We start from the raw sequence: 27534 nt of genomic DNA on the forward strand, positions 1-27534 counted from the left end.
TTAAATTTCGCACAATTGGTGGTTTATGGTGCAAAGTAACGAGGCTACCTGCGCCAAACAACGTCGCTCAGAGTCGTTTGTTTTAGTTTATTTCGAAGTTCGCACAAAGCTACTCGAGGGCTATCTGCTCTAACCGTCCATAATTTAGCAGGGAAAGACAAAATGGAGGGCAGCTAGTCATCACCACCCACCGCCAACTCTTGGGCTACTCTTTTACCAACGAATAGTGGGACTGATGGACACATAATAACGCCCCCACGGCTGAAAGGGCAAACATGTTTGGTGTGACGGGGATCAGAACCCGTGACCCTCAGATTACGAGTCGAGTGCCTTATCCACCTGGCCATGCCGGGCCCGTTAACATAGGAATGTACTGTGATTTTTTCCTAACTACACTGCTGACCAAAATCTTAAGGCCAATGAACATAAAGAAACAATATGCATTTTGCGTTGCTAGACTCAACCACTTATTTGAGTAGAGCTTCGAAAGATGAAAATAAGAAAGGGGGAAAATAAAAATAAAACCCTTTTTTAGGATTTAATAAAGAAAATGTGAACACTATGAAATTAGCCTAAATACTAGCTGGTCAAAACTTTAAGACCATACCAAAAAGAAGTCCTACACAGGGTAGGAAATGCCCAACAAGAGGTCTCAGTAGTGAGTTGCACAGCTGTCATTGCAAATAACTTCAAACATTCGCTTTGGCATGGTCGATATAAGCGTTTGCAGAAAACTGGCTGGAATGTTATTACAAGTGGTGAAGATGGCTTCACGAAGATCATGCACTGTTTGTAATTGACGTCCATTTCTATAGACTTCCTTTGTCATCCACCCCCAAAACTTTTCAATGGGGTTTAGTTCGGGCGAACACGCTGGATGGTCCAAAATAATCACGTTATTCGCCATAAAAAAGTTCTTTGTCCTGCAGGCATTGTGGATTGCAGCGTTGTCCTGCTGAAAGATACAATCGGTTCCACATAAGCGAGGGCCTTCAGTCAATAAGGATGCTCTCTCCAATATGCCAATGTAGCGGGCTGCTATTTGACGCCCCTGTATAACCTGAAGCTTCATTGTTCCATGGAAGGAGAAAGCACCCCAGATCATGATGGAACTCCTCCACTATGTCGTGTAGGAAATGTCTCCGGTGGGATTTCCTTATTGTGCCAGTAACGTTGGAAGCCATCTGGACCATCCAGGTTAAATTTTTTCTCATCAGAGAACAAAACCTTCGTCCACTTTTTTACGTCCCATGTTTGGTACTTCTCAGCAAAGTTTAACCGAGCTGTTTCGTGGTGTGGAAGGAGGCTGGCCTTTGAAGAGGTTTACGATTTTTAAAGCCTTTCTCTCGTAGATGCTATCTTATTGCTCTTGAGCTGCATTTTGGGTCAGTAAGGGCCATAATCTGGTTCGACGATCGGCTAGTGTCTTACCGGACAACCCGTCGAATCCTCCTGCTCAACGCTGGCGAAATTCTCTTGGGCCGACTACTTGAAATTCTCGTTCCGTATCCCTCAGGGTCTTTTAAGAAATTTTCAACAGCAGTTTTACAATGCCCAATCTCACCAGCAATGGCACATTGAAAGAGACCTTGCTTTTGCAGCTCGACAATTCTGCCACGTTCAAACTCTGTCAACCTTTTAGCCTTTGCCATGTTTTTACCCAATGTAACACAGGAGATGTCAGTGGAAGATGTTGACAACGCTAATGCTTGAACACAAATGACTAAATTTCGTTACATGCTTACTGATTAACGCTTCATTTCAGTATGGTCTCAAACTTTTGGCCAGCTAGTATTTAGGCTAATTTCATAGTGTTCACATATTCCCTATTAAATTGTAATTTATTTTTTCCTTTTCTTATTTTCATCTTTCGAAGCTCTACACAAATTAGTTGAGTCTAACAACGTAAAATGCATTTTTTTTTTTTACTTTATATTCATTGGCTTTAAGATTTTGGCCAGCAGTATATATGTATATAATGTATAATAATTGAAATGTGACTGCATATTACAAAATTATAGTCCGCTAAAAGGCATATAGTAAGAGTAGTTACACGAGGCAGCGGTATAAAGCACCACATCTGTTACAATTGTAAGTAAACCACAGAGCTTGTAATGTGAAAAGATTTACACCAGTTTCTCACGGTCTGTATATGTCAAGAATCAAGCAAAAAAAAAAAACACAAAAAAAACGTGAAACTGCTGAATAAAGACAATGGAGTCAACATCAAAAACAACTAATCAAATATAAAGGTCACTGGTTCAGCGAATATTTCAATGGCGTGGAACAGAAATTGCTGTGTAAAATACACCAAGGAAAAATCCAGAGGCTTCGTAACGCAAAAACTTTATAAGATCTAACTATGGGGAGTGAAAAGATACCAACTGCATTTCAAACGGTCATCTCTGTAATTACATTCAGAATGATTGAGCAAATAATGGCGACTACTCATCTTTATTTCAATCTTTAATTGGCTGGAATTAATATAATCTTATAGCTTCTGAAAGCAAATATCTTTCATGTTGCTCCAAATTCACGAGAGCTGTGATAAAAGATACACTTCATGTGTATCAAACCATGAAGTTTCCAACATAGAAATGCTTTGTTTGTTTGTTTTCTAATTTGCCACAAAGCTACTCAAGGGCTATCTGCGCTAGCCGTCCCTAATTTAGTAGTGTAAGACTAGAGGGAAGGCAGCTAGTCAACACCACCCACCGCCAACTCTTGGACTACTCTTTTACCAACGAATAGTGGGATTGACCGTCACATTATAACGCCCCCACGGCTAAAAAGGCGAGTATATTTGGTGAGACCGGGATTCCAATCCACGACCCTCAGATTACGAGTCGAACGCCTTAACCCACCTTGTCATGCCGGACCCATAGAAATGCTGTAGGTACAAAATTAGTTTCAACATGCAACCAACCATATCAGTGTTCTGGAGTTTTCATACTTGGATTCTTTAACTGTAAAAGAGCAAAGAAAATGGGTATCGAAATCTCTCCTATCTATATCACTCATTACTCTTTATTCATAAAAAACACAACTCCATGAATTATTTTACTCCATGTCCTTGTTTGATTGGTCTTTTGGAGAAACACAAAAGTTCTTAATTCCACCCGAGTTAACCTGAGTACCTAATTTCACATTTGACAAATTTATTACAGGTAGTCGACATCTTTATTATATTAATACATGGTGCACTAATTATTCAGAAGATTTTTTAATACACCATGGTCACCAAGGGTTATACGAGTGGCATTTTTTAAATGCTCGAGGCCGTTATCAAGATCTATCTCTACCCTCATAAATGATGCTCTGATGCTAAACACACAGATATCTCTTTATTAGACTTTCGACAGTCCTCACAACTTAAATCCTACACCTTCCTCCCCAATGTAATGTAATAATAAAATGAAGACTAATGTTAGGCTTCTTTAAGCTTTCAAAGTGTTATCAAATATGCAAGTGTTTGAAGAGGTATCATCTAAGATTTTTAATACAATTTCTTGGTTGCGAGATTTTGGTTTAAAAAGTTTCTCTTCTGTGAGATATGACGTAGTGCCTTTTGGGCATATCTCTGTTACCTTTTGAAAAACTAAACAGATATACAAAAATATATAGTTGTGCCACACATTTTCGTTCATTTAAACATGGCCAAGAGTGTTAAGGCGTTCGACTCGTAATCCGAGGGTCACGTGTTCGAATCCCGGTCACCCCAAACATGCTCGCCCTTTCAAGCCGTGGGGGCTTTATAATGTGACGGTCAAGCCTACTATTCGTTGGTAAATAGTAGCCCAAGAGTTGGCGGTGTATGGTGATGACTAGCTGCCTTCCCTCTAATCTTACACTGATAAATTTGGGACCCTACAATCGATTTAACTTAACGCTTTTCTTACCTGTATATTTCTATTTTTCATTTTTTTGTTTAAATTCTAATTTCTATCTGTTTTATCTTTTCGTGATTTGTAATTTTTATGTAATAGATGTAAATTTGCTTAGAATTTTCACACTTAGCATTAAAAATATTATGCATGCAAATTTTTAATTCTGCGCATGCGCCGTTGCTGTAAACTGTACGATCTGACGAAGAGCGCTAGCTCAAAACGTTATCCTTTTTTTAAATATAAAAATATAAATGACTAAGCGATTGTTCAACTATTATTTAATTTTGGAAAACTTGTTACCACCTCTTTATGAGAAATGCATTTTAAATTGTCTTTCTTTGAAAACCTGAATAGTCTTAATTGAACTAGTTACAATTGCACTTCCGCCCTAAAGTTTAGGAATACATCCTTGATGACGAAAAACCCACTTAAAACAAAAATGTACATCAGATCGAATAGTATTAACAGAGAACAACGTTTCGACCTGAAGATGAGCAGTACTTATTCCTGGAACAGTATGAGCTTACATGTTAAAAATTTTGGGAAACAGAATTATTTTATTGAGTAATTTAAAGTTATCTTTGGACCATTTAGTCAATTTATGTTCGTTTTCTAACTCTTGAAATATAATCAATTCCTATACATAAATTGAAACATTCAAGAGGTGCCAAAGAGCAGTCACAGTGTTCAAAACTCGTATGCCAAAAAATAAATTTAGTTTTGAAACAGTCGTTTGTGATTCACTGGTTGGACACATGACAGTTCAAGTGTTAATACTATATATTTATATTTAGCAATAAGATATAATTATACATACGTACAATGCATTAATTTTAAACTTGTGTTGTCTTTAGTTCTTTGAAATTTTATCTTGCCACAAACACGTTTTTGACAATATACAGATAGGTTGGGTGTCGTGTTGCGGTTTGCATGGTAAAATTCAATTTGGGGAGGTTCAAGGTTTGAGCCCGACATATATAACGCTGAATACACTGAACATTTTCACCTGTAAGTGCATTATAAAAATAAAGTACTGCCCTGTAAGTTCACTGACTACCCTCCCTCTAAATTATGTCCAACTATGCCTCGAACCTTTTAGTGTATGGGACCTGATTGTTTAGCCCATATCTGCATAAGGTGTTGTCCAATACAGGTTTCCAGTAAGGGGCATCCCTGGTATGTAATAACATATCTATTAGCTTCAGATAAGTCACACTTCAATAGTTTAGTTATTATACACAATACCAATTCAGTACTATTTGCATTTTAAAGCAGTAAATGATTTTAGTGCAAAGTCACACAATAGTCTATCTTTAACTTAGTCTACCACAGAGAATCAAACAACAAATTTTAGCATTACAAGTTCACAAACTTACCATAGACCTATCATGAGAAAACAGTAAGTAAATATTCTAGATTTCAGAATCAACAAAACTTCTAGTTTATTACATTTTATTTAATGTATATATTATTGACTATTACTAATATCTTCCAGACATGGAAACTTTTTTTTTTCTCCAGTTTAAATGTGGAAACATTGAAATTAATTTTAAGAATCTTTTGTTTGTATTGTGAATTGATATTTCACTGACATGGTCTACTGCATTTATACCTCGTAGTATTTAAACTGTTATCTTCCAGAAATTAAAATACAGAAACAAGGACCAAATATTTATTTTTACTCTAGGCATTAATCACTACTATTACTGGTAATAAACTATGTGCAATGTCTACCAGTTAAAGTCAAATGTACATGAAAGCAGGTGAAAAAACAGCTGTATATTTTTAATACATTTAAAAGATATTATAACTAAGAGGATCACCAATGGTGCTCCCTGCCAGTACAGCAGTATGTCTACAGATTGACATCGCTAAAATCAGGGGTTCGATTCCCCTTGGTGGGCTCAGCAGATAGCCCAATGTGGCTTTGCTATAAGAAAACACACACACACACATCACCAATGAAAACTATATTTTTCTCTTGAACAGAAAAGTTCTGCACACTAGACAAACTCTTGGTGAAAATCCAAAAATTAGAACAAAATCATTGACACCTTACTTGACACATTAAATAGGGAGAATATTTAATTTCTCACAATATAACTCAAATTGAAAAGAACAATTGAGATATGCAGTATTTGTACTAGAACACACGAGCATGCACATTTTCTTTGTAATTTTTCATTAGTTATTTCAAAGCTTATTACAATTATTTTCTGCAACTAAAATATTAAAAAATAAGATGTTTTTCTTTTAAATATTCAAGAGTGTACATGAAAATAAAAATAACTATTTTATTTTCCATAAAAACCAAATCATGGCTATCTGTGATACCCTTCTTTGAGCTTAGAGATAAGATGTAGAGCAATTAGATAACACTGCCAACTGCTGTCAGACCAAACAGTTGGATTTAATCTTCACTCTTATAATGCAGCAAAATCTAAAAGTGCAAGGCATAATTTTTATTTTTGCACTGATGGGATATGAATCACAAAACTTCAGTTGCACATCTTGGCACACTAGTCATTGGTCTATGGTAGACCCTCTCCCACTGAAAAAAGGAAACAAATACAACAGAAAACTTCTTTTAGATCAATTAACAAGAAAAAATAATTGAGGCTTGTATTCTTTGTTTATTATTATCATTCACCAAGTACAATAATTCCAACAAAAGCCTTCAAACAAAAGAATTTCTTAGTTAAAAATATCTTTAACTGTGCATTTATTGTCACAACAACTTGTGCTTACATTTTTGTTTGAAGAATTGTTTCAACTTTCAGTGTTACAGATTTGAAACTTTTATAATAGTTTACCAAACATAAATAAGAAAATATTCATCACATATTTATAATTTTACACCTACATTCTGCATGCTGTATATTTTATTTTGGAATAAAGTATTACTTTAAATATTTTTATCCATTAAAATATCATCATAAAATACTTTATAATTGTTAATATAAAAAATGTATCTTTACAATAATGAAAATGTTTCAAACTGTTTAGTGGTTTTAACATACAAAAAACTTCTAGAAAATCAGTCAGCTATACTGAAATAATTGCACTTCTTACTCTTTTACAACTACAACTTATATGTATATTACACTATATACAACTCTGTTTATGAACAAAATAAAGTTATATTTTAAAAACACTTTTCTCTTTAATAGTTAACTAGTTTTAAAAGTAGACGTTAACATCTATGCTATTTTGCTTGAAATATATTCCAAATTAACCCAATGAGTCCCCCATCATTGCCAGGAAAACCATCACCACTTTTCACTGTTGAAACCTGCGTTTTTGTCTGCTTATCTAGTTTCGTTTTTCCATTCTCTAAAACCTCTTGTGCCATTTTAGTTAGCTTAATTCTCAACTGTAACAGAGTAAAAATATCATTGTTGATAACATTTATTGAGGAGAATGGGAACATATTTAAGTTATACAGAAATTATCTAATAACTCAAAATAAATTTCACAAAACGTTCAAGTTTTTTGTGTGCTCAACTTAAAAAGTACATGATAATTAAATTGTTTTCCATATAACACATTTTGAAAAGTTAATAACTAAGTAATGGTAATACACTTGGAAAATGAAATAAAAAAGTGTAAACACTGTATGTATTGCAACTTATTCATTTATTAAATAGATAATATGGTTTATAGTTCAACACTATATAAAATACAAATAATTACTTTAAATGAACAATATACCTGTTGTTTTTTGAGGGCTGGAACTATTATATTAAATTTATCAATTTTGATATTAAGGTCTTTCTCTTTTTGTTTTAGTTTATCCAAAATTGTTTGCCAGTGATACTCTTCTTTTTTGCCCAAAGGTAAAGGTCCAAGGTTTGCCCTCTCTACTGCCATCTGTTGGAAAAGTTTTTCTTTATCTTCTCTAATTTCTTTTTCTAAAATTATCCATTCTGGAGTAAATCCATTATTAATAAGGATCTGCATTAAAAAAAAGTTGAATCTATTACAGAAACAAAAGTAAAACACTACAGAACAATAACTGATACCTCATGTACCATGTAAAAATATTCTCTCTAATAATAATATACCTATTGTTCTTATGCTAAAGTTAATATATTATTTTATTGGATAAGCCAGTGCTTTCCAGCCCTTTGCTACTGAAATTGAGAACCAATTAATTCTAATTCCAAAATTTTCTGGATCACTTTGTGCAACTTTAACTTTTTGAAGTAACTTTAATTTACTTTGTAAAACATCACACTTTGATAGCCCTATTTTAAAATACACATTTTACAGCTGTCTTGCAAATTAAGGAGCTATGGATTAGCAGTTGAGACCTCCTGGCAAGGCCATCTATTTGTTTAAAAATGAAATGCATTCTTACATTTCATTTACGACATATGAAAATTTAAGATTAAAAAACTATTTCTATTTTCACGTCTTATTATCATGTAAATTTAATTATAAGTTCAACACACTATTCACCATTTAAAATTTTCAAATCTAAAATTTCATAGAATTTAAGTTTTTAAATTGAAGAAAAATAAATATACACTAGATGCACATACCAATAAAACACACACAATTAGCATTCTAAACCTATCAGACCATTGAAATAAACTATGAAGGGCACTTAGAACTTGTAAAAAATACACTAACCTGATTGAGTTTATGAGTCATTCTATCTACATATGGATTTTCAGGGACATATTTCAAAGGTTTACCACTTCCAGGAAGATTTTTAAATTGACCTTTTGACATTGCTTCCTGTATGAGATCTTCAACTATTCTCTCCATTGCTTGACTGTTAAAACATGATAGATGATTTTCAATAAAATACTTTCATATAAAATAATATTGTTAGTGAATATAATAAACTTGATATCAGGTACTCAAACAAAAATTATATAACAATGTTCTCAATTTCTATAATTCATTCAGTATTATGGAAATCAATTTCACAGCATTGAGATAACTGAGGTATGTGAGCAGGAAGAAAAAAACAGCTATTAATAAATGTTGTCAATAAAAGGAGAACCAATGTTTACATAATTATTGATGGTATTAAGATATATAATAACCTTCATGCAACAATACCAAATGTTACACTTGAATCTTAAAAGACAATAAAGTTAATATTTGCCTCACTTGAAAATTTATTTTCAATAGGCACCTCCATATGCATTAACTATTTTCCATATGAAGTCACACATTTCTGTCTGATAGATTTCTATGCCATTAGTACTGGGAAACTCCTAACTAAAATTCACATGAAATTTCACGACTGTGTGATTAGATATGCAGCAAAACTATCAATCAAAAGGAATGAGATACACCTCCTTGCAAATACGCTCTCTCCATACTTACAAACAAATCCTCATTCTTAGATGATGCAATCGATAAAAGTGCACAAATGGGAAAAAAGAATGGGAGCATGAACATGGGTGAGTATCTACTGAAAATACATTTTCAAATAGAAAAATAACTTCCAGTATGATCATTCACCTACCACTGTACACAGATTAGCTGGAATTCTATACAGATGGTGGAGGACTGGTACAGACAATACTTGAATAAGCTACCTTTCAAGAACTCCAAAAGGAAGCCCATTGGGCATAACACTCTTCTATGAAGCCCACACATAGGAGACTGCATCTCATGTCATCCAAAGTATACTCTTCACCAAAGTGAAGGCCAGGAAGAGGTGAGAAGCCTGAAAGATGCTGCAAGGATGGGCAGAATAGGTACTTGACCAACTAAGAACTTGCATAAAAGCTGTTAGATGTCCAATATATGGGAGGAATGATTACCATCCCTACCAAATAAATAAGAAGGAAAGAAAGACTGGCCAGGATAATGGAAAAGTGAAGTGAAATAATAAAAAAGTAGGAAACAAGGGTATACATATATAAATAGCATCAAGAAGGCACAGAGCTTAAAGACAAAACTGCCATGTGGAATAGTTGTTCAGTGTTTGACTTAACACAGTTAATAGATTTATTTAAAATCCAGGTTTAAAGTCACAAATTGAGTACACAAGTCACTAACTTGATGAAGTTTACAGTTAGAATAAAGAATTAACTCACAGACTGAAATTCAAAACACAAACAGCACTTTTAATGCAATATATTAAGATATTCAGCTATGTTGAAATCAACAAAAGCAAAATAATTCATTACAAAATTTTATTTTTTAGTGTACAGCAGACTTCCAACATTTGCCAAATTCCATGAAGATATACTTAGTACATTAAAGTTATAGAATTTATAGTTTCATGGTTATAATGTAATTCCAAGCTGAGTCAAACTGACCAAGTTTTTACTGACAGGGATAAATATCATAACTGACAATAAAGTTCTAACATTTAAACTTCACTACTGAAAGCTAACAATATTAAAAAAATAATTTCTGTGCATTAGCTATTACCTTGTTTTGAATTGTCTTGCTAAAGATGCATCTTTTAATACTAATGAGGTTCCATGTTTGCTTGTTAACTTCTGATACTGATAATCGTGTACCTTTTCTACAGCTCGAGTCATCTTGTGCTTTTGGTATTGCTGTTCCCTTTGGCTTAGAGTGCCACATCCTACTCCTTCATAATTTAAAAACTGTCTGTGCTGTGGGACAGTGTGCTGCAACATAATAATATTTTTATATCCAACATCTTTGCTGTGTTTGCATACAAAAACAGTGTTGATAACAGACATAACATTTTTGTTAATGGAACTTATTTTTATAAAACACAGAAATGGTGTACATCAATAAACCATCTTCATCAAACATTTCTTGTGCTGTTAATAATTTAAAACACATGAAGTTTACTATTAAGATATTTTGTTATTGATTACCATACAAAAAGACAGGCACACACAAGAAACTTCTGTTTTAAATCAAAGTCCTGCTATATGATATCTAACTTCTAAAAACGATAATAAAAAAACAGCTGTCTAAAAGTGTGCATTACAGGATGTTACTTTCAAATAGCAAATCATATGCTGTGTAAACATATATTTCTAAACTAAACCTTATAAAGAATATCAGAAATAAATTGAGAAGACTTGCTAGGCTTTATTTCAGACAATGTCTTTTTCCCTGACAACTAAACTAAGATACTAACAAGGGACCAGTTGATCCTTCATGGTAGTTCTTGCACATCCATCAATAAAAAAAGTAAAAATTTAAATACACAATTTATTTTCATGTAACCATCAAATCTCCTCTAAATTCTTAGATAATTCCAACCTCTGTTACTGCAAGCAGCAACTAATTTCATAAGCCAATCACCCTGTTAAAAAAGCAGAACTGTCTTAAGTGGAGTCTAATTTGTCTTTCACAAATCTTAAATTTGCATAGCATAAAACTTAGGACATCATAGGTCTTTTTGGTTCATCATACCATAACATAAAATGTAAAGAGGAACAATAAATTTTCCCTTAAAACTACCATAAATTTACTGCAATAACCATATCTGAAGCCAATCTATTCTAACAGCCAACTATCCTGTAATAAAAATAATGTCTTAATGACAAGTACATTAAAATGGGTGGCATCTGCCCATTGTAGAAAAAACACATTTCAAAAGTCTTCCATCTTTTGTCTCAGGTTAGTGTGTGAACTAGACAATAATTCTGGTTTTCAAAGGGGCTTAAGAAACAACCAAGAGCACTTGGAAACTATTGTTTTTTTTCAGCCCTTCCTCACAACATTACAGCTTTAGCTAAAACAGTGGGATATAGTACTTACTGATACTTAGACTGATGAGCTGTTGCTCTTGACAATTAAATTTGCTAAGGTTTGGAGGTTATACATGTTTATAATTATTAGCTACCTGAATAGCTTGACTAGCATACAAGAAAAGCTGTTGAAAGACTCTGCTGAAGAAATGAAAGAGGAGAGGAGAAGGGGATTACATGAAGTTTCTACTTGACAAGTTAATGGTTAGGCATTATGCAGTGGAGCATGTGACTTGCATGTGCATTTGTTTGCACGTGTGGTGGTATTATACACCGTGGGCTGTCCAAGTCGGCTGTGAGAACAAGAGGATGCATCATGCAGTATGTATGTCCATTTGGCAACTAAATTATTTGAAGTTAACATTTAAAGGGACAATCAGAGAGCTAAAAATTAAAAATTAGGGAAGAGAAACATGTGACATGGGCCTTCACCATGCCTGGAATCTAAAAGATCCAATAACCAAAAATTTTGGTGTGGAGGAAACTGGAGTACTGAAGAAAAAAACACTTTCACTGGACAGGAGCCAAATATTCTGTCTAGTGAACATAGCTGAAAATACATATTTAGTTATTACATACATTAACACATTGATTAGGCTTAAATTGAGATATTAATCATGTTCAGTGGTGATATGTATCTTGGCCATGTGATGGGAGTATGTGCAAGTTGGGTGAAATTTTTTTGTTTGTGCATTCCTTTATGTCAAGCCTTTGCAATATCAAAATGTGAGGTTATTAATGTGTTCTCTTAAGAAGGGGAGTTCAGTTTGTGATTGGATGTATTCAGGTGGGGGGTTGTCTGAAGAACTTTTAACGTGCTGTATTCTTTGTCTGTTACATTGCATACTACTGCATTTTCATACCTTATGAAAGCCTTGTAGAATGTGATAATTGTTTTTGGGGAGCATGTTTTGTTACTTCTGCTAATATACCTTAGGTAGTTGATTCTGGTACTTATTTTATTGATAATCTTATTAGGGTGTTTAAAGCAAATTTACATTCAAAGTGAAGATTAAATTCAGAAATTTAATATGGTTCATGAATTTTATGGTTGTATTGGTAAGCTTTAATTTCAAATTGTTCATCTTTCTCATGGACTTGTTAATTTTTATTATAAAAAATGATTGCTTGTGTCTTGATAGGATTAAGTACAACTTACAGTTTCTTACACATTTTGATACTGTGTTCAGAGAGGCTTGAATGCTGGAAATTGCCCTCTGAGCATTCTAGGATGTACTCCAAGTGGCTATATTGTCTGAATATTGGAAGGTTAACGTGTGAGCTAATGGGCAAAAGGGTATATCATTTACAAATACATTATACAATGTAGAACTTATTGCTGACAATGCATGACACCTACAACGAATATGAATGGGTGGAACACAGCTTTGGTCATTGCATGTAAGCTGTTGCAAGTCTTTTATAGAACCCTGGTGAATTGTAGAGGATGTGTTGTGATTGACTGTTTACCCCTGGTTTTGATTAGTGGAATAGCTGCATGTAGCTTCAACCAATGGTAACCATAGGTTCTTCACATTTAATCTTGAATATCTGTTTAGTGAAGTTTATATTACATTGATGCAGTAAGGTTCTTTAATTTTAATCATCTTCCACAATTTGTCTGAGTTGATGATTCTAGTTTTATCCCAGTTTGTGTCAAGTTGATATGGTGTGTTCTGCAATGGCTAAATTTTTTATTTTCATGAGAGTTGTGCTCTGTGCTTTTATTCTTACCTTTGTGGAAATGATTTTTATCTTATCAAAATATGTATTTGTGTCTCCTAGTTCTTCCATTCTTGACATTAAATAAAGGAAAAAAATAAATTAACAACACTATCAATTCCCTTAACAATTTTAAACACCTTATTAAATCCAGTTGGTTCTTGAATCAGCATTGGAGAACTTCTCTTAGACTTAAAAACATGAGGATTTATAAGTTTTCTTCATATAAATGCAATATTCCAGGTAGCTTTTTCATGTCCAGTTTACAAGTAGACACTTCACAAGCTATTAAACAGTCACCTACTTGCACGTATTTCTTTCATCTGCTGTTGACAAATACTAGGTAGCAGAAGTGAAAGAGGAAAGATTTGGTTGACTCTATAGCAGAAACATTAACTCAGGAATTTAAACTCGTCAGTATGTTTTGTTATGTTGTTAAATAATGTATAATTATAAATGAAAAGATAACTGTAGAAATGCTGCTCACTTTCAAATGCACAATGTAAACAGTAAACAATCATAACACTCTGAATGCTTTTTTGAGAAAAAGTGATTACATTATTAGGAGTTGCTTAAACACAGTACCTAGACAAAGGCACATTGAAGATGAGGGAGAAATTTGCAAATTAAAATTTGCCAAAAACATTTCAGTCAGATATAAAAGACTTGAAGTGTTGTCACTGCTCAGATGGGCAAAGAGTAGAAATCTTTGATACTAAAAAATATGCAGCTACAATGTTAGTAGATAACAAGGTTTTTGAATTCCCAAGTGCATGCAATAAGGGTTCTGTCTGAATAAGCACACTGTTCAAATTTAGTCTGAAATAACTGTCATGGTACCCCATGCATTGTCTTAAGAATATAGAAAAAAGCTAGTATATCGTACTGGTATATGTTAAAAGAAATAGATTTAATAACACTATATTTTAAGTTTTATTGTCATGGCCCAAAAACCTTATATAATTGTCAGTAGAGCAGAAAGTTTACACAAAAGCTTTGCATTTCAATTGAAGTCTAACAAGTTATTTGTATATATAATTACCTCTTTTGACTTGCAATCAATATGTCTATAAATAAACTCTAAAATTCTGTTATCTTTAATACCAACAATGAAGCAGTGCTTTTGCAACTTGCATAACTTATCCACTACTGAGCAAAGACACTTTTCTTCAGTCATACTATGAGCTGATGCCAACATATATTCAGCTGGGAAACCAAATGATAACTCAAATACATTACTTTTCATTGAACAATAATTATATTTAAAAATCATTTGCAAACTTATCAACTGTTTCAACTTTACATCCTCAATATAGTTTAGTCATTGGCAAATGTTTCTAATTTACCAATTGTACCCATATCAATATCTAATGTAAATCAAAGTTGAAAGGTCTAAGCACAGAACCCTGAGTACTATTTTAGTAATAAGAGTATAACTTGATTGGATCTTATCAATATATGTTGTTTTCTTCTATCCACGTAACTGACCTTTCCCTAAACTATATTGGAGTGATTTTTTTTTTTTAGCTAATCTTTTCTGTGGCATCTCATCAATAAGTACATTGAAATATGCACCCTTTCAATTATTTGGATAACAAGTAACATCATAAGAAAAGAATATTAATAATGCAACACTTCCTTTAGGTTCCAGTTTGATAATTAACAAGGATCATTATTTTAAATAATGTGCTTCACTTATATAATTATCAAATTACTTACCTTTATTCCAAAATTATTTTCAAAGACTTCATTTGTGTTATCTTCAGATAAGCTGCCCATGTATTCTTGCAGCTTCCTATATGCTGATTGAATAAGAGCAAACTTTTGTGAATCTGCTGTTTGGTTTCTGGAGTCTGGATGGTACTGTTTGGCAAGGCTGAGAAAAGCATTTTTTAACTGTTCTTCATTACAATTGTCTGTTACTCCAAGAAGCTTCTGACATTCCTGTTAAAAAGAATTATATATTCTAACACAAGAAGAATATTAAAATAACTTAAACCTAAACAATATGCACATCACACAGACATTGTCTGATGCATTTCATAAACACTTGCCTTTTAAAAAGTGTTTGATAGTCTTAGCACTTACTTTTTATAATCTTCTGATTATACTGATCATAATGTGAAAATTAAAATAAGAGTATATGGAAAAAGACAATATAACAAAGAAATAATTTTGCATGATATGGTCATTCTTTAACTCACTAAAAATATTTATCAAATCTAGGATTAGACATAGCCCTTTTTATCCAAATCATATTCAATAAGTAAAAAATTGTTTGAAATAACAGCATACACAACACTATAACCGTATAAAAATTTAAGCACAAGGGATCAACTAGTCCACTGAGGCTAATTCATTAACTGGACTAAAATACTCTAAAAAACAACACAGTTAGCTTATCATTCAAATATTAATTAATCCTTAAACTTTCTTGAATTTAGCATACCTACCAAATCTGAAGGTAACCTATACCAAAGGCCAACCACACTGTTAGACAATCAACACAGTAATAGTTTTGCCAAAGAGTAGCTTTGGATCTAAACTTCCAAAAATTAAACTTATTACCCATTGGTTGTGTAGTTTGTATTTTCAACCTCTAAATTTCACTACTCAAACAGATCACTCTTAACAAAAATATTTAATTTCAGAAATCTTTAAATATTTGAATCATTCACCATTACTTCTTCTATTCTCTAAAATTTAAGAAAACAAATCCCAAATTCTTTCTTTTCTACTGCATGGAACCTATGTCATAAACAAATAGGTACAAGTTTCACAGATTTCAGCTTTGATCAGTACAACAGGATCACTGGTAAAAATGTTACCTAGTAGAGCTCTACACAAGTATTTAAAAATTCACTTTTTATAGATGCAGACATTTAAAAAAATTACTATAAAGCATTACAAGGTATTTAGGTGGGTCACAGGACAAGGCAATAAAACACAAGCATATTTTAAAATTTGTAAGAATACTACCAAACTTTACTCACATATATTAAAACAGTGATTCCCTCCCCATGTTCCAGAAAATTGCTTGACTACTCAGGTGGATAGATTATGAGTTGTAAAAGTTTGAAAACCTCTTGAAGTAAAATGTTTCCACAAATATTAAAAATTTTTGCATGAAAAATTTTTATCACACTAAAGCACTTTCCAACTGGCTTAATGTTTTGAATAAAGTTTAATACTGTTGTCATTTGTGGATCCAGAATAAATATGAAGGAGGTGGAATGGAAGGGCAGTTGGTATTGCAAGAGCCACTGTAACTCTGTAAAAAAAACAAAACAAAACACTACACATTAGACCTGAAAGCTAGTATAGTGTCATTCACAGGAGAGTAATTTAATTGGCTTTGTCCATATGTAAATGTATTTACATGAAAGGTTCAACTATAGATCTTTTTACTCTCTTTGAAAGTTAAGTCTGCTTGACTACAATTTAATTTTTCAATTCTTAATCTTCCTATTCCATAATGACCACTGCCATTGATACCATGTAACATTATCCTGAGGTCATCACTCAAAACCTCACAATTGCTACACATAGAGGGTACCCAAGAAAAAAACAAATACTTTCATTTACAGGTTTTATAATGTGATATTGCTTGAGTAATTTAATTGATATGCATTGGTAGACTGCCTGGATAGCCAATATTTTGTCATAAATATCAAGTATAAATGCAACTCAAGTTACTGGAATGTGCATGTGACATTTTGATAAACCATTTTTTTTCATACGAAAGAAAGAAAAAAAGAGAGCATATAAGAGGTATAACCTTGAAATGGAGTACATCATCTTTGGAAAGAGGGAGCCAGACCAAAGTGAGATCAGCAAAAGGAAAAACTAACCCTACAACTTAAATCTGCCACTGTTGTAAGTTATACTTTTAACTAGCAAACCTGTGGGTCTAAGGTCTACACTTACAGGGTCACTATAATGCAAATTTAATTTCTTTAAGTTACAAACAATAATTAATAGGCCTATTTAATTATATGCTGTAATGCAAATCAATGCAAAATTTGGTCTACTTTTGGGGAATCTTCATAAAAGTTTTCAGATTCCATAAGTTCTGAGTGAGAAGTTTTACATTTGTGAAAACCTTGGGGGCCAAAATGTTTCACTTGGCACCATTTTGAAATTGGCAAGTCCAGCTGTTTAGAAACTTACATGACACATAAAGACATTGAATCTTGTGTGGATGTTATAATTTAGTTGCATGCTAGTAGGAGCTTGTCATTAAAATGATATCAAGAATCTAGTAATTTGAGGCAGTATCTAAAGACAATGGTATTTTTTTTACAATCCTGGACATCCAGTTCGTGATGAGTAGTGAGTAATGAATGAGAAATTTGTGAGTATTCACTGACTTTACGAGTTCATTCCCAGAAATGTTTTTCACAGTTAAATATTAAAAGTTTGATTTATCCTTATTTAGTAAGGACATTTTGTTAGTAAATTTATTTGTGAGTTAGTACTTAATATGGTCTTGGAATTTCTGTTGAAGCATTGTTCATACACACACAGGCCTAGAAATATAAGTAAAAGCAGCTGCAGTAAACCTTAAGGAAGAAATAAACTAATTTGTTATTGTTACATGCACAAAAAAATGTATTATTTTCACCAGATAATAACATAATGTTTGGGGATGTTACCTATTGGTCCATTTTGGCTGTTCCATCCTCTGACCTAAACTAAACCTATTATAAAAAAAAATTCTTAAAATTAGCCCTTATCATTCATATACTTATCAAGCTTTCTCTTTAGCTCATTTAAATTTACTGCTTGTACAACATCTGATGGCAATCCATTTCAGAAGCCAGCTGCCTGGTAATAGAACTACTTCTACTTCCAAAATTTATATTTGTCTTTCTTTGTCCTCTTATTCTGACTATTAAGTACCAAAAAATACAAGTAATTAGCACTGTCAATTCCCTTTACAATCTTAAACACCTTAATCATATCCTCTCTAACTCTTCTTTTTGCAAGAAAAACAATATAAAAGATATTATCCTTTGCTCATATAACAACCCCCTCTATCCTAGGCACCATTCTAATAACCACTCTCTGAACCCTTTCCAACGATTCAACATCCTTCCTATTGTAAGAAGTACAAGACTGAACATATACTCCAAATGTGGCCTAAACATCAACCTATATGATGAAATTATAACTTCTTTAGATTTATATTCAACATTTCTAAAGATACAACCTAAAATACTATTTGCCTTACCACTAACAACAACACTGCTTGGATGGATTAAAAAGCTGATTAACCATTACACCAATATCCTTTTCTTTTATGACAATGTTAAGGTTATTCCCATCCAAATTATATTTATAATTCAAATCATGATAACACACATGTATTAATTATAAATAAACTGCATGTGCCATTTATTTATCCAACTCAATAAATAATCTAAATCCTTTTGTGAATCAGCAGCATCCTCTTCACAGCTATCAACACACAATACCTTAATATCATCTATAAATATAAGTAATTTATTAACCATTCCTTCATCTGCCACTGCTGTAAATCAAAAGGAGTAAAGGTCATAAGACTGAGCCCTGAGATATCCCACTCATAACATAATCCACTTTGACTATACTACCTTAGTAACAACACTCTGCTATCTCGTATCAAGCCACTCTTCTGTCAAATTTACTAACTTATCCCCCATGCCTACAGAATTTATTTTTTTTTTTTACAAACCATGTAGTGGTACCTTTGTTAAATGCTTTTTGAAAATCCAGATAAATCAAATCCACACCCTAACCCTCATCATCATAGCAGTAACATTTTGAAATGATGTCAAAAAATTCTACAAGGCAAGGTTTTCCCTTTATGAAACTATGTTGATAATCAAATTCTAAACCTGTTAAATAACTACAAATCAACTTTTAACACACTTTCCACAACTTTTCCTACAACTGATGTAAAACTAATGAACCTACAATTACCTAAAATTAACCTATTTACTACAGGCTTGGTATAATATACACAAGTTCATCTACACATTTGCACATTATGCATTTATAATATAACTTTTGATACAGCATGTGTATCTTTACAAAATTTGGTAGACTTTAGTAAATATTACAATATTTTTATATAAAAAATCAGATTTTTAATGAAGTTTTTTCACTGAAGATTTGTTTGTGAAAACAGTATTTTTCATTACAAGTGCAAAGTGATTTCATGTTATGATTAAACAAAATCTATTCTCCACCTCCAAATTCAATATTATTTGCATAATCTCTAGAACCTCCTAAATACATTTCAGTCATTTGTTTTCAGTAGGACATTACATTTTATGTTATATTCTATACTCTAACTATATGGAGTCTGTCACATGACCAACCTTACAACTATAATTACAACAAATTAGGAAATAAACATAAATTACTACATATTATAACATTAAAATACAAATGTTTAGTTTAAGTAGCTTAAGTCTCATCATACTATATATTTACATATATATTCATTATTTTTTTATTACATTGACCTTCCAGTCATGTCCAGCTTCCATTATATAACTTGTATTGACGTGGTACATGTGTACCCATGTTACATATCCAGTAATACAAAACTGATATTTAGTCTTCCTTCTCTTGGATACATTTTAGTGGAGTATAATTTTGTAATATACAGTCACATTTCAATTATTATACATTATATACATATACAAGGCTGGCCAAAATCTTAAGGCCAATGAACATAAAGAAAAAATATGCATTTTGCATTGTTAGACTCAACCACTTATTTGAGTAGAGCTTTAAAAGATGAAAATAAGAAAAGGGAATATAAAAATAAAAAACTATTTTAGCATTTAACAGGGAAAATGTAAACACTATGATATTTGCCTTAATATGTACACATATTATTACTATTTAGAAGTAAATTATTAAACTTATTTTTCTTAAAATATAGAATAATAAACCAAGAAGTAAAGCAAATAATTACCTCTTTTCACCATGACCTTTGTACTCAGCTGTTAACCATTTTAAAATTTCACACTAAAACTGATAATGGCAGACCTGTGACTGAATATTGGACAATTATTACCTCTACAGTGTTTGTGATGCATTCTCATTATTTAAAAAATCTGAAATACTCTTGGTGGATTAAATTAAATACATTAACAATGAATATTATAATTTTTATATGGTGAAAATTTATTTCCAGTAGTTACTTACTTCCACTTATATAAATAGCCATTTATGCTCATTCAGTTGTTCAATTTTTCATATGCTATAAACCTTGAATCTCTCACCCATTTTTGAATTGGTTGATTCAGATCCATCTCACATGTGATAATCCTCTACTAATAAGACTGTAACACACACTCTTGATGCACAACTTTCTCTCTTCAACTCTACAGATCTATCACTTTGCATTTTGGCAGAAAATGGAAGTACTGGTTTTCAGTAGAGAAGAAATATGGGAAGTGCAATGGTTTCCAATGGAAAGGATGGGTGTGGAGTGTGAAAAGAAATAATTAGGGATCAGAAATATATTTCAAATATCAAAAAATTGTAGCTTCCAGTACAGCATATTACCTTCACTCACACAAGTAACTTGAATCCCAAATTAAAGAGATGGAGGAACCTATGTGAAGGAAAGTAAGGTGCAACCTTTGAAAATATCTGAAGGGCAACCACAAAGAGTAGATCCTTATAGTCAAACATTATATATGACAGACTGCATCACTTCTGTACCAGGCATAATCTCTGCCCATTGTGGAAAGATGTTGCATATATGGGGAGAAAGATGGAGGAGTACATCCAAGTGGGAGAGAACTATGGCAGGATAGGGATAAGTACCATACAATATTTATTAAACTCAATCCTAGATGCAAACATAAAAGTGAATAAGATGAAAATGACATTTCCCTAGGTCTAGAGTGGCTAGGGCATGTCTGACCATAACTGGAAAGCCACTAAATTCAAAATCTATCAACATCCATGTGGGAGTAGGATGAGGATAATACCATCATAAGATGACTACAAACTAAAATCCAGGCCACCTAAACCTGAAATCTGTGTGGAGGCAGAAAAGGAGAATCATACCAGAGGCAATTCAACTGCAATCTAGAACTCAGCCATCTGGTGTGGTTAGGAAAGAGGATCATACCAACTTCACCAGTTTGCGTGTGTGTGTGTGTGTGTTTATATATACATATAATATAAACACATTATTTTTATTTCACTAAAAAAATTCAGAAGGATGCCTCCATGGTCCATCACTCCAGAGCCTTGGAACTGGAAAGTGGTAAGGACTCTCATATTTCACTAGAAGAAAAGGATAAAAAATGTGCAATGGAGAGTGCAGAGGAATGACAATTCTCGAGACAGTACAATGGGTAACCATGGAATCCTGTTTTAAAAAGCAGACCATACTGTTTTATTCAATACAAGTAATGGCACAGATGGGCAGCAATCCCTTTTTGCTTTACCATATGGTCCATAGGTGAGTACAGTCCAGAATGGGCAAATTAATGAAGCAGACATATCACAAGTATAAACCTATAAGAAATCTTGTGGAACATCACATCTCAGCAGTGTTTGTTTTAAAAAAAGAAAAAAGCACACCCATTAAAAATAAGAGATATTTACACTAAAATGTAACTTACACAGTCACAATCTCACTAAAGAGTGAAGAATGGCAACAGGTGGATGATATAACCTGAAATGGAAGAAACAGCTACCCAAAACAGAAAATGGAAGATCTATTCCTAGTGCTCAACAGATTTTCGAAATACCTTCAATGAACAACAGGGTAGGCATGCAGAGAAAAGGGAAGATGCATGACTCCAGTGATGACATGGAATAAAAAGCTAATCAAATCACAATCTAAACCCAATGGGTAAAGGAGAAATGGGGAAAAAAACAGACAAAGAAGTGGAGTAAGAGAATGAACCTGTGAGAAATGGATTCAATAAAAGGAATCTGTGTAAACAATGAAACAACTCACAGCAAGTACTGAAAATAGAAAGTCATCTGGATCTCACCAAGAAGAAATGTGGAAGACTGATTTTGGTTTGTTCTGAATTTTGCACAAGTGGAGGAGCATCCAAAAGGAGGCAAAGCCACCAAAAATTAGAAGGATTGAGAGGTCACTCCTAGGGAGAAATTATGTCTGGAAAGTCAATTAATAATGAAAATAAAGGACCTGGAACACAACCCTCCAGCAGACACATGTCAAGTGTGTGGGTTCAAAAAAGAAAATCTACTGTTTGTAGTAAAGAGAACAAGAATGAGTGTCCCCTTGGCAAGTGATATAAGCCATTACCATCAAAAAGTTAAAATGAAATAGCATTAGTCTAATTTAAACAAGAAGAAGAGAGTAAACTAAAACACCTTTTACTGGTGAAAGTGCTCAGGTGTGAAGCAGAAAATATTTCCAGTCTGTAGACCACTGTCTTGAAGTTTCCTTCTGATCAAATCACAACCCCATATTTAAAAATAAGCATCAAGAAAAAGAAATAATTCAGAAGAGGAGGAGGAAGCATTAATCTGACATCATGAGAAATATGTTCAATTATTAATGCACATTGACAAATAGGGAAGGATGAAAAAAAGGAAAAACAAAAGTAAAGACACAGATAACAAAAACTCCTTCAGTTGTTTTCAAGGAGGAGAAAAATGAATAGTTCTGATGGAGGCGTGTTAAAAAATACACACCCCAAAAAGACTAGAACATGAGATGTGTAACAGGAAAAAAAATTCCAACTGGAAAATCTAACTACCTGAGCTGACTGTGGAAGGGGTAAATAAGTCTGTTAAGACAACCTTTGTTTGGAAGGAGCTAACCAAAGCTAAACATTTGACAAATGTTGCAGGTAACATCCAGGAAAATGTGAAAGTTGTGTAAATTGTAGACTACCCCATAAAACACATGGAACCAAAACAAGTCAAAAGGTAAAGGTATGAAACTAGCATCAAATCTTATGGTGAAAAGACTGAAGGTCATTTACCATGGTCATTCATATTTATGCAGAAACAGCTCACCCATATGTGATCAGACAACAAATTAATATTGGAATGATCTAAGAACAGATTGAATGAGACCAACTGATTCAGAACTCCAATCAGCACTGAGCATATACATGACAAACAAAACCTGTAAGTAAGACAGATGAAGGACCAGAAGTAGCCAAACACATAAAATGAATCAAGATAATAATATCAAAGGATAAAATTAAAAAATAAATAAATTGAATACAGCATTGCAGGTGCCCCATGTGATGCTAAACAAAATGTACAGAACTAGTTTTAAAAAATGTACCAGTGGAGAAAAAGAACTGAAGAGGGCAAACACACCAATATGGATGGAAGGAGGCAGAGATATTCCACAAAAATTCCTAAATATAAATAGAACACTGAAGAAAGGAAATGAAAAAAGAAGCTAAAAAACTAGATAGGTAATAAAATGGAGATTATTAAGAAAGACGTAAATTACACAAAATCAGATACGCTAATGTAAAAAATAACTAAAGCCTGTATAGGACAAAGTGTACAAGTATCCACTCTCAAAAGACAAACAAACAGATAATCATGACTCAATATTATGAGCAGGGGAATATACTGTGAAACATGTCTAAAAAAACAAACTGAAATAGACCTAGCAGATTCTGCAGTAAATGTATGAAAGACAATCCATGATAAGATGCAGGAAAACTGACAAAATCTATGCTGTCTGAAAATGTGTTCAACCATTATAGGAGAAAGTAGGGTGGACCCTAACCTCTTGGTGCCCCTCCCAAACAAAATTAGTGGTAAGAAATATAAACAAAATTAAAAAAATTAAGTATAAACTATAAAAGTAGACAAAAGTAAAATACTCAATATAATGGAAACGTTAAAAAAAATTGTGTAGGGAAATCAACATGTGGTATGTGTTGAACAAAAGATATTTAACCTAATGAGTATTTAAACCATAAACAGAACCACTCATGTACTGAAAATAACATACTTGTTAAGCGTAGTTGAACAAAATACATAATCTAAATATTAATTAACCTGAAAGCAAAACTACAGCAAAACTGAAGATAACAAACACTTATTAAGCCTAACTGAACAGTACATAACAAATGATATCACTAAGTATTAAAATAAAAGACTTAACCTAACAATACGTACATACAATAATGGGAGAAGTTTGTGCAGACAATGGCTAAAGGGTTTGACACAAGCAAGGTCAATAGGAAGAAGGATAAAGGTCAAATAATAACAAAATTGAAATAGATGCAACTGCATAAAATTAAATAAGTATGTAGTAACAATAACATACAAAAAGTGATGTACAGAAAAAAACCAACATGACTGATATACAAGTACAATGAATTATAGGTAATCCTAAACTAACAAAGACCACACTAAACCTAAGCAAACAGTAAAAGAGTAAAGATAAAACTGAGACTAATTGCTAACCTGAACTTGAATATGAATGTTGACCAATCTAACAAAACTCATGTTATGGAAGCCAAATGACTATAAATAATAATAACACTAAAAATAAAGTTATTAACAAAATTTCAAAAGTATAACTTCTTATATTTCCAAAGTCAATGGACTCTATGTCAAAATGTGCAGGCCCCTAAACTCGAGTCAAAGCCCATCAAAGGTCAGCTCACTAAATCAATCTCCTGATGAACTAAAGTCAAAAATTTACCCACAAAGTACTGCTATCTCATATCCATGTAAATGTGCTGACAGAACATATAGCTTTCAAAGTGGTAGTGTAGAATTCTTAATGCAAAATGAATAACAAAACACGTGAGCTAGCAGATATAAATAAAAAGTATTTGCAATGAAGTAAGTTCCATAAGCAAGTAGAAATAAAAATAATTACATTTTAGAATACCTAAACAAGTTACAGATATCACTATCGTAGAAAACATATGATGTATCAATATTATCTCTTCTCTTAACAATCTTAAAACATCAATCAAATTCCTCTTAATTCGACTTTTTGCAAGGGAAAACAATTCCACAGATCTTAGTTTTTTATGATAACATTTTCATAATCTATAATCCTCCAAATCTCATGTTAAAAATCCTAAATTTATAACATTTTCCTGTAATTTTATCCCCTGATATTTTTTGCGAGCCAACCAGGTATTCCTCATTTAGCCAACCTTTCTTTTTTCTGTATATCTTAAATGTTTAGAATTTTATTCTCAAAATCTGTTAACACTTGATTAATATAGCCAATTAACAAAACTGATCAATTCCCAATAAATAATTTCTGTTGCATCATTTCAGAATTGATTTTTTAAATCTGTAATCAAAATTTCATTATTCCTGTTTTCCATATGTAGCCAAGTAACAAATCTAAATAAGGAATGATAATTTACACTGTTTTCCAAACTCTGTTTTCTCAACAATTTTGCCATTGGAAATTAATAATATTAAAATGATATTATTCATACTAGGTTCTTTGATCAATTGGAGAAGAAAACCATACTGGTTTATAAAAATCTGTTTTCCTTATAGTTTTACTATTAATATTTCCCAATCAAAACGACTGATATCTACATTTTTTTATAATTATGACCTTACTAACAGCTGAAATCTTAATTTCCTGTTAAGTATCTCACTAATGTGATGCATATAAAGGGCTTCAGATGCCTAAAGATAAAAATAAAATGATCCGTCTACAGCTTAAAAATCTATGGGCTTTGCCAGCAGCATTAATGTTTCAATGGCTGAAGTAACTTGCGTCCCACATCATCAGTATCCTTTTCTTCACTTGCAATGTTACCTTACTAAACTCACATACATTTATAATTATAATAAGGTAATCAATATTACTCACAAATAAAATTATTATTATTTTGACCTTGTGCCTACCTTTATTTCTCTAATGTCTTTGGTCTTATTTCCGTGATAGCTTCTGGTGTAAAATTTTTTTCTACTTTCTCGATATGTTTCATTAGAAACTTGGATATATATTTTATATGTACATAACCTAAAGTTGTATCTTAGGGCTAGTAAAGCTGCTGGGGAAGAGATTTTGGACATAAGTAAAATAAGCCTTGAATTCAAACTCGGGTTAATGCAAAAAAATTAGCTGGTCGCTTTCACTCAGACTACGGTTATGAATTTGATACTCTTTGAATTACAATTTTATGGGTATTTGTTCCAACAGTCAAAATATTTAAGTTATTCCTTAATTGGAAAAGTCACCAACTCAACTTTCTAAACAACTAACATCATACAGTATAATAATAATAAATAAATGATAATACGGACACTACAACAAACGGCAAAAAGATGGCGACTTAAATAAACGCCACTCAAAAAGAAATAAAATTTAAGAAAGCCATAATAAATTTAAGAAATTTAAATTGACTGGTATGTCGGGAGACTTAGAATATTAAGAAATCTTGTGAACAGGAAATTAGAATATCAAAAAGAATGTAGGACAAAAGGTTAGCTAAAAGTGTAAAACTAACAGTAAGGTTTTCTTTAAATCCATTAAAGGTAAACAAACTAACAAAATGAGGATAGAACCCTTGAGGAATGATGAAAGGAGGGCAGTATTAGCTGATGATTATGAGATGGTTGGGTTATTAAATCTTGCTTTTTCATTCGGTTTTTACTGATGAAGATATGAGCAGTATTCCACATCTTAAATATGTGATAAATAGAAACGAGGTCAAATATTATGAATGTATTATCCTGATCTAGTCAAATAAAATTGGAATGTTTAAGAAACGATAAGGCTCCTAGTATTTCTCCAAGGATTTTAAAGGAGATTGAAGATTGGATATGTTTGCCACTTACGATTTTTTTCTCGTCAGTCCTGGAGTAGTAGTCAAGTGCCAGAAAATTGGATGTTACATAATGTTGTTTTTTTTTTCTTTTTTTTTAAGGGACTGCAACAAATCTGTCTCAGAAATTATAGACCTGTTAGTCTTACATCAGTTATGGAATTTTTTTTAAAATCTGATAAAAGATGCTTGGTAGTGGTTTAACAAAGTTTCAAATTTTATTGGATAGTTAGTATAGTTTCACTGAAAGAAAATCTTGCATTACAAAGCTTTTGACATTCATTCAAAAGATGGGTGTTTGTGGGTGTTTTTCATATAGCAAAGCCACAAAGGGCTATCTGCTCAGCCCACCGAGGGGAATCAAACCCCTGATTTTAGCGTTGTAAATCCGGAGACATACCGCTGTACTAGCGGGAGGCACATTCAAAAGAT

The 27534-nt window shown here is 32.5% G+C and overlaps 1 protein-coding gene across 2 annotated transcripts; it reads right to left on the minus strand.

Annotated features, from left to right (window-relative positions):
* Positions 1–6500: 6500 nt before the first annotated feature.
* LOC143235826 (dnaJ homolog subfamily C member 28) lies at positions 6501–26713 on the minus strand. 2 transcript variants are annotated; one of them, XM_076474044.1, is made up of 6 exons: positions 26180–26713; positions 15038–15262; positions 10290–10495; positions 8523–8667; positions 7599–7757; positions 6501–7260 (listed from the first exon to the last, which is right to left on the minus strand). In XM_076474044.1, the coding sequence occupies exons 1-6, from the start codon at positions 26348–26350 to the stop codon at positions 7093–7095; spliced, it is 1074 nt and encodes a 357-aa protein (XP_076330159.1). In that variant the 5' UTR covers positions 26351–26713; the 3' UTR covers positions 6501–7092. The 2 variants fall into 2 exon arrangements, with proteins under 2 accessions (XP_076330159.1, XP_076330158.1); XM_076474043.1 differs by having other exon boundaries at positions 7599–7841; positions 26180–26677.
* Positions 26714–27534: the final 821 nt, after the last annotated feature.

The sequence above is a fragment of the Tachypleus tridentatus genome, chromosome 12 (assembly GCF_004210375.1).
Source record: "Tachypleus tridentatus isolate NWPU-2018 chromosome 12, ASM421037v1, whole genome shotgun sequence".
In the NCBI taxonomy this organism is placed as follows: Eukaryota; Metazoa; Arthropoda; class Merostomata; order Xiphosura; family Limulidae; genus Tachypleus; species Tachypleus tridentatus.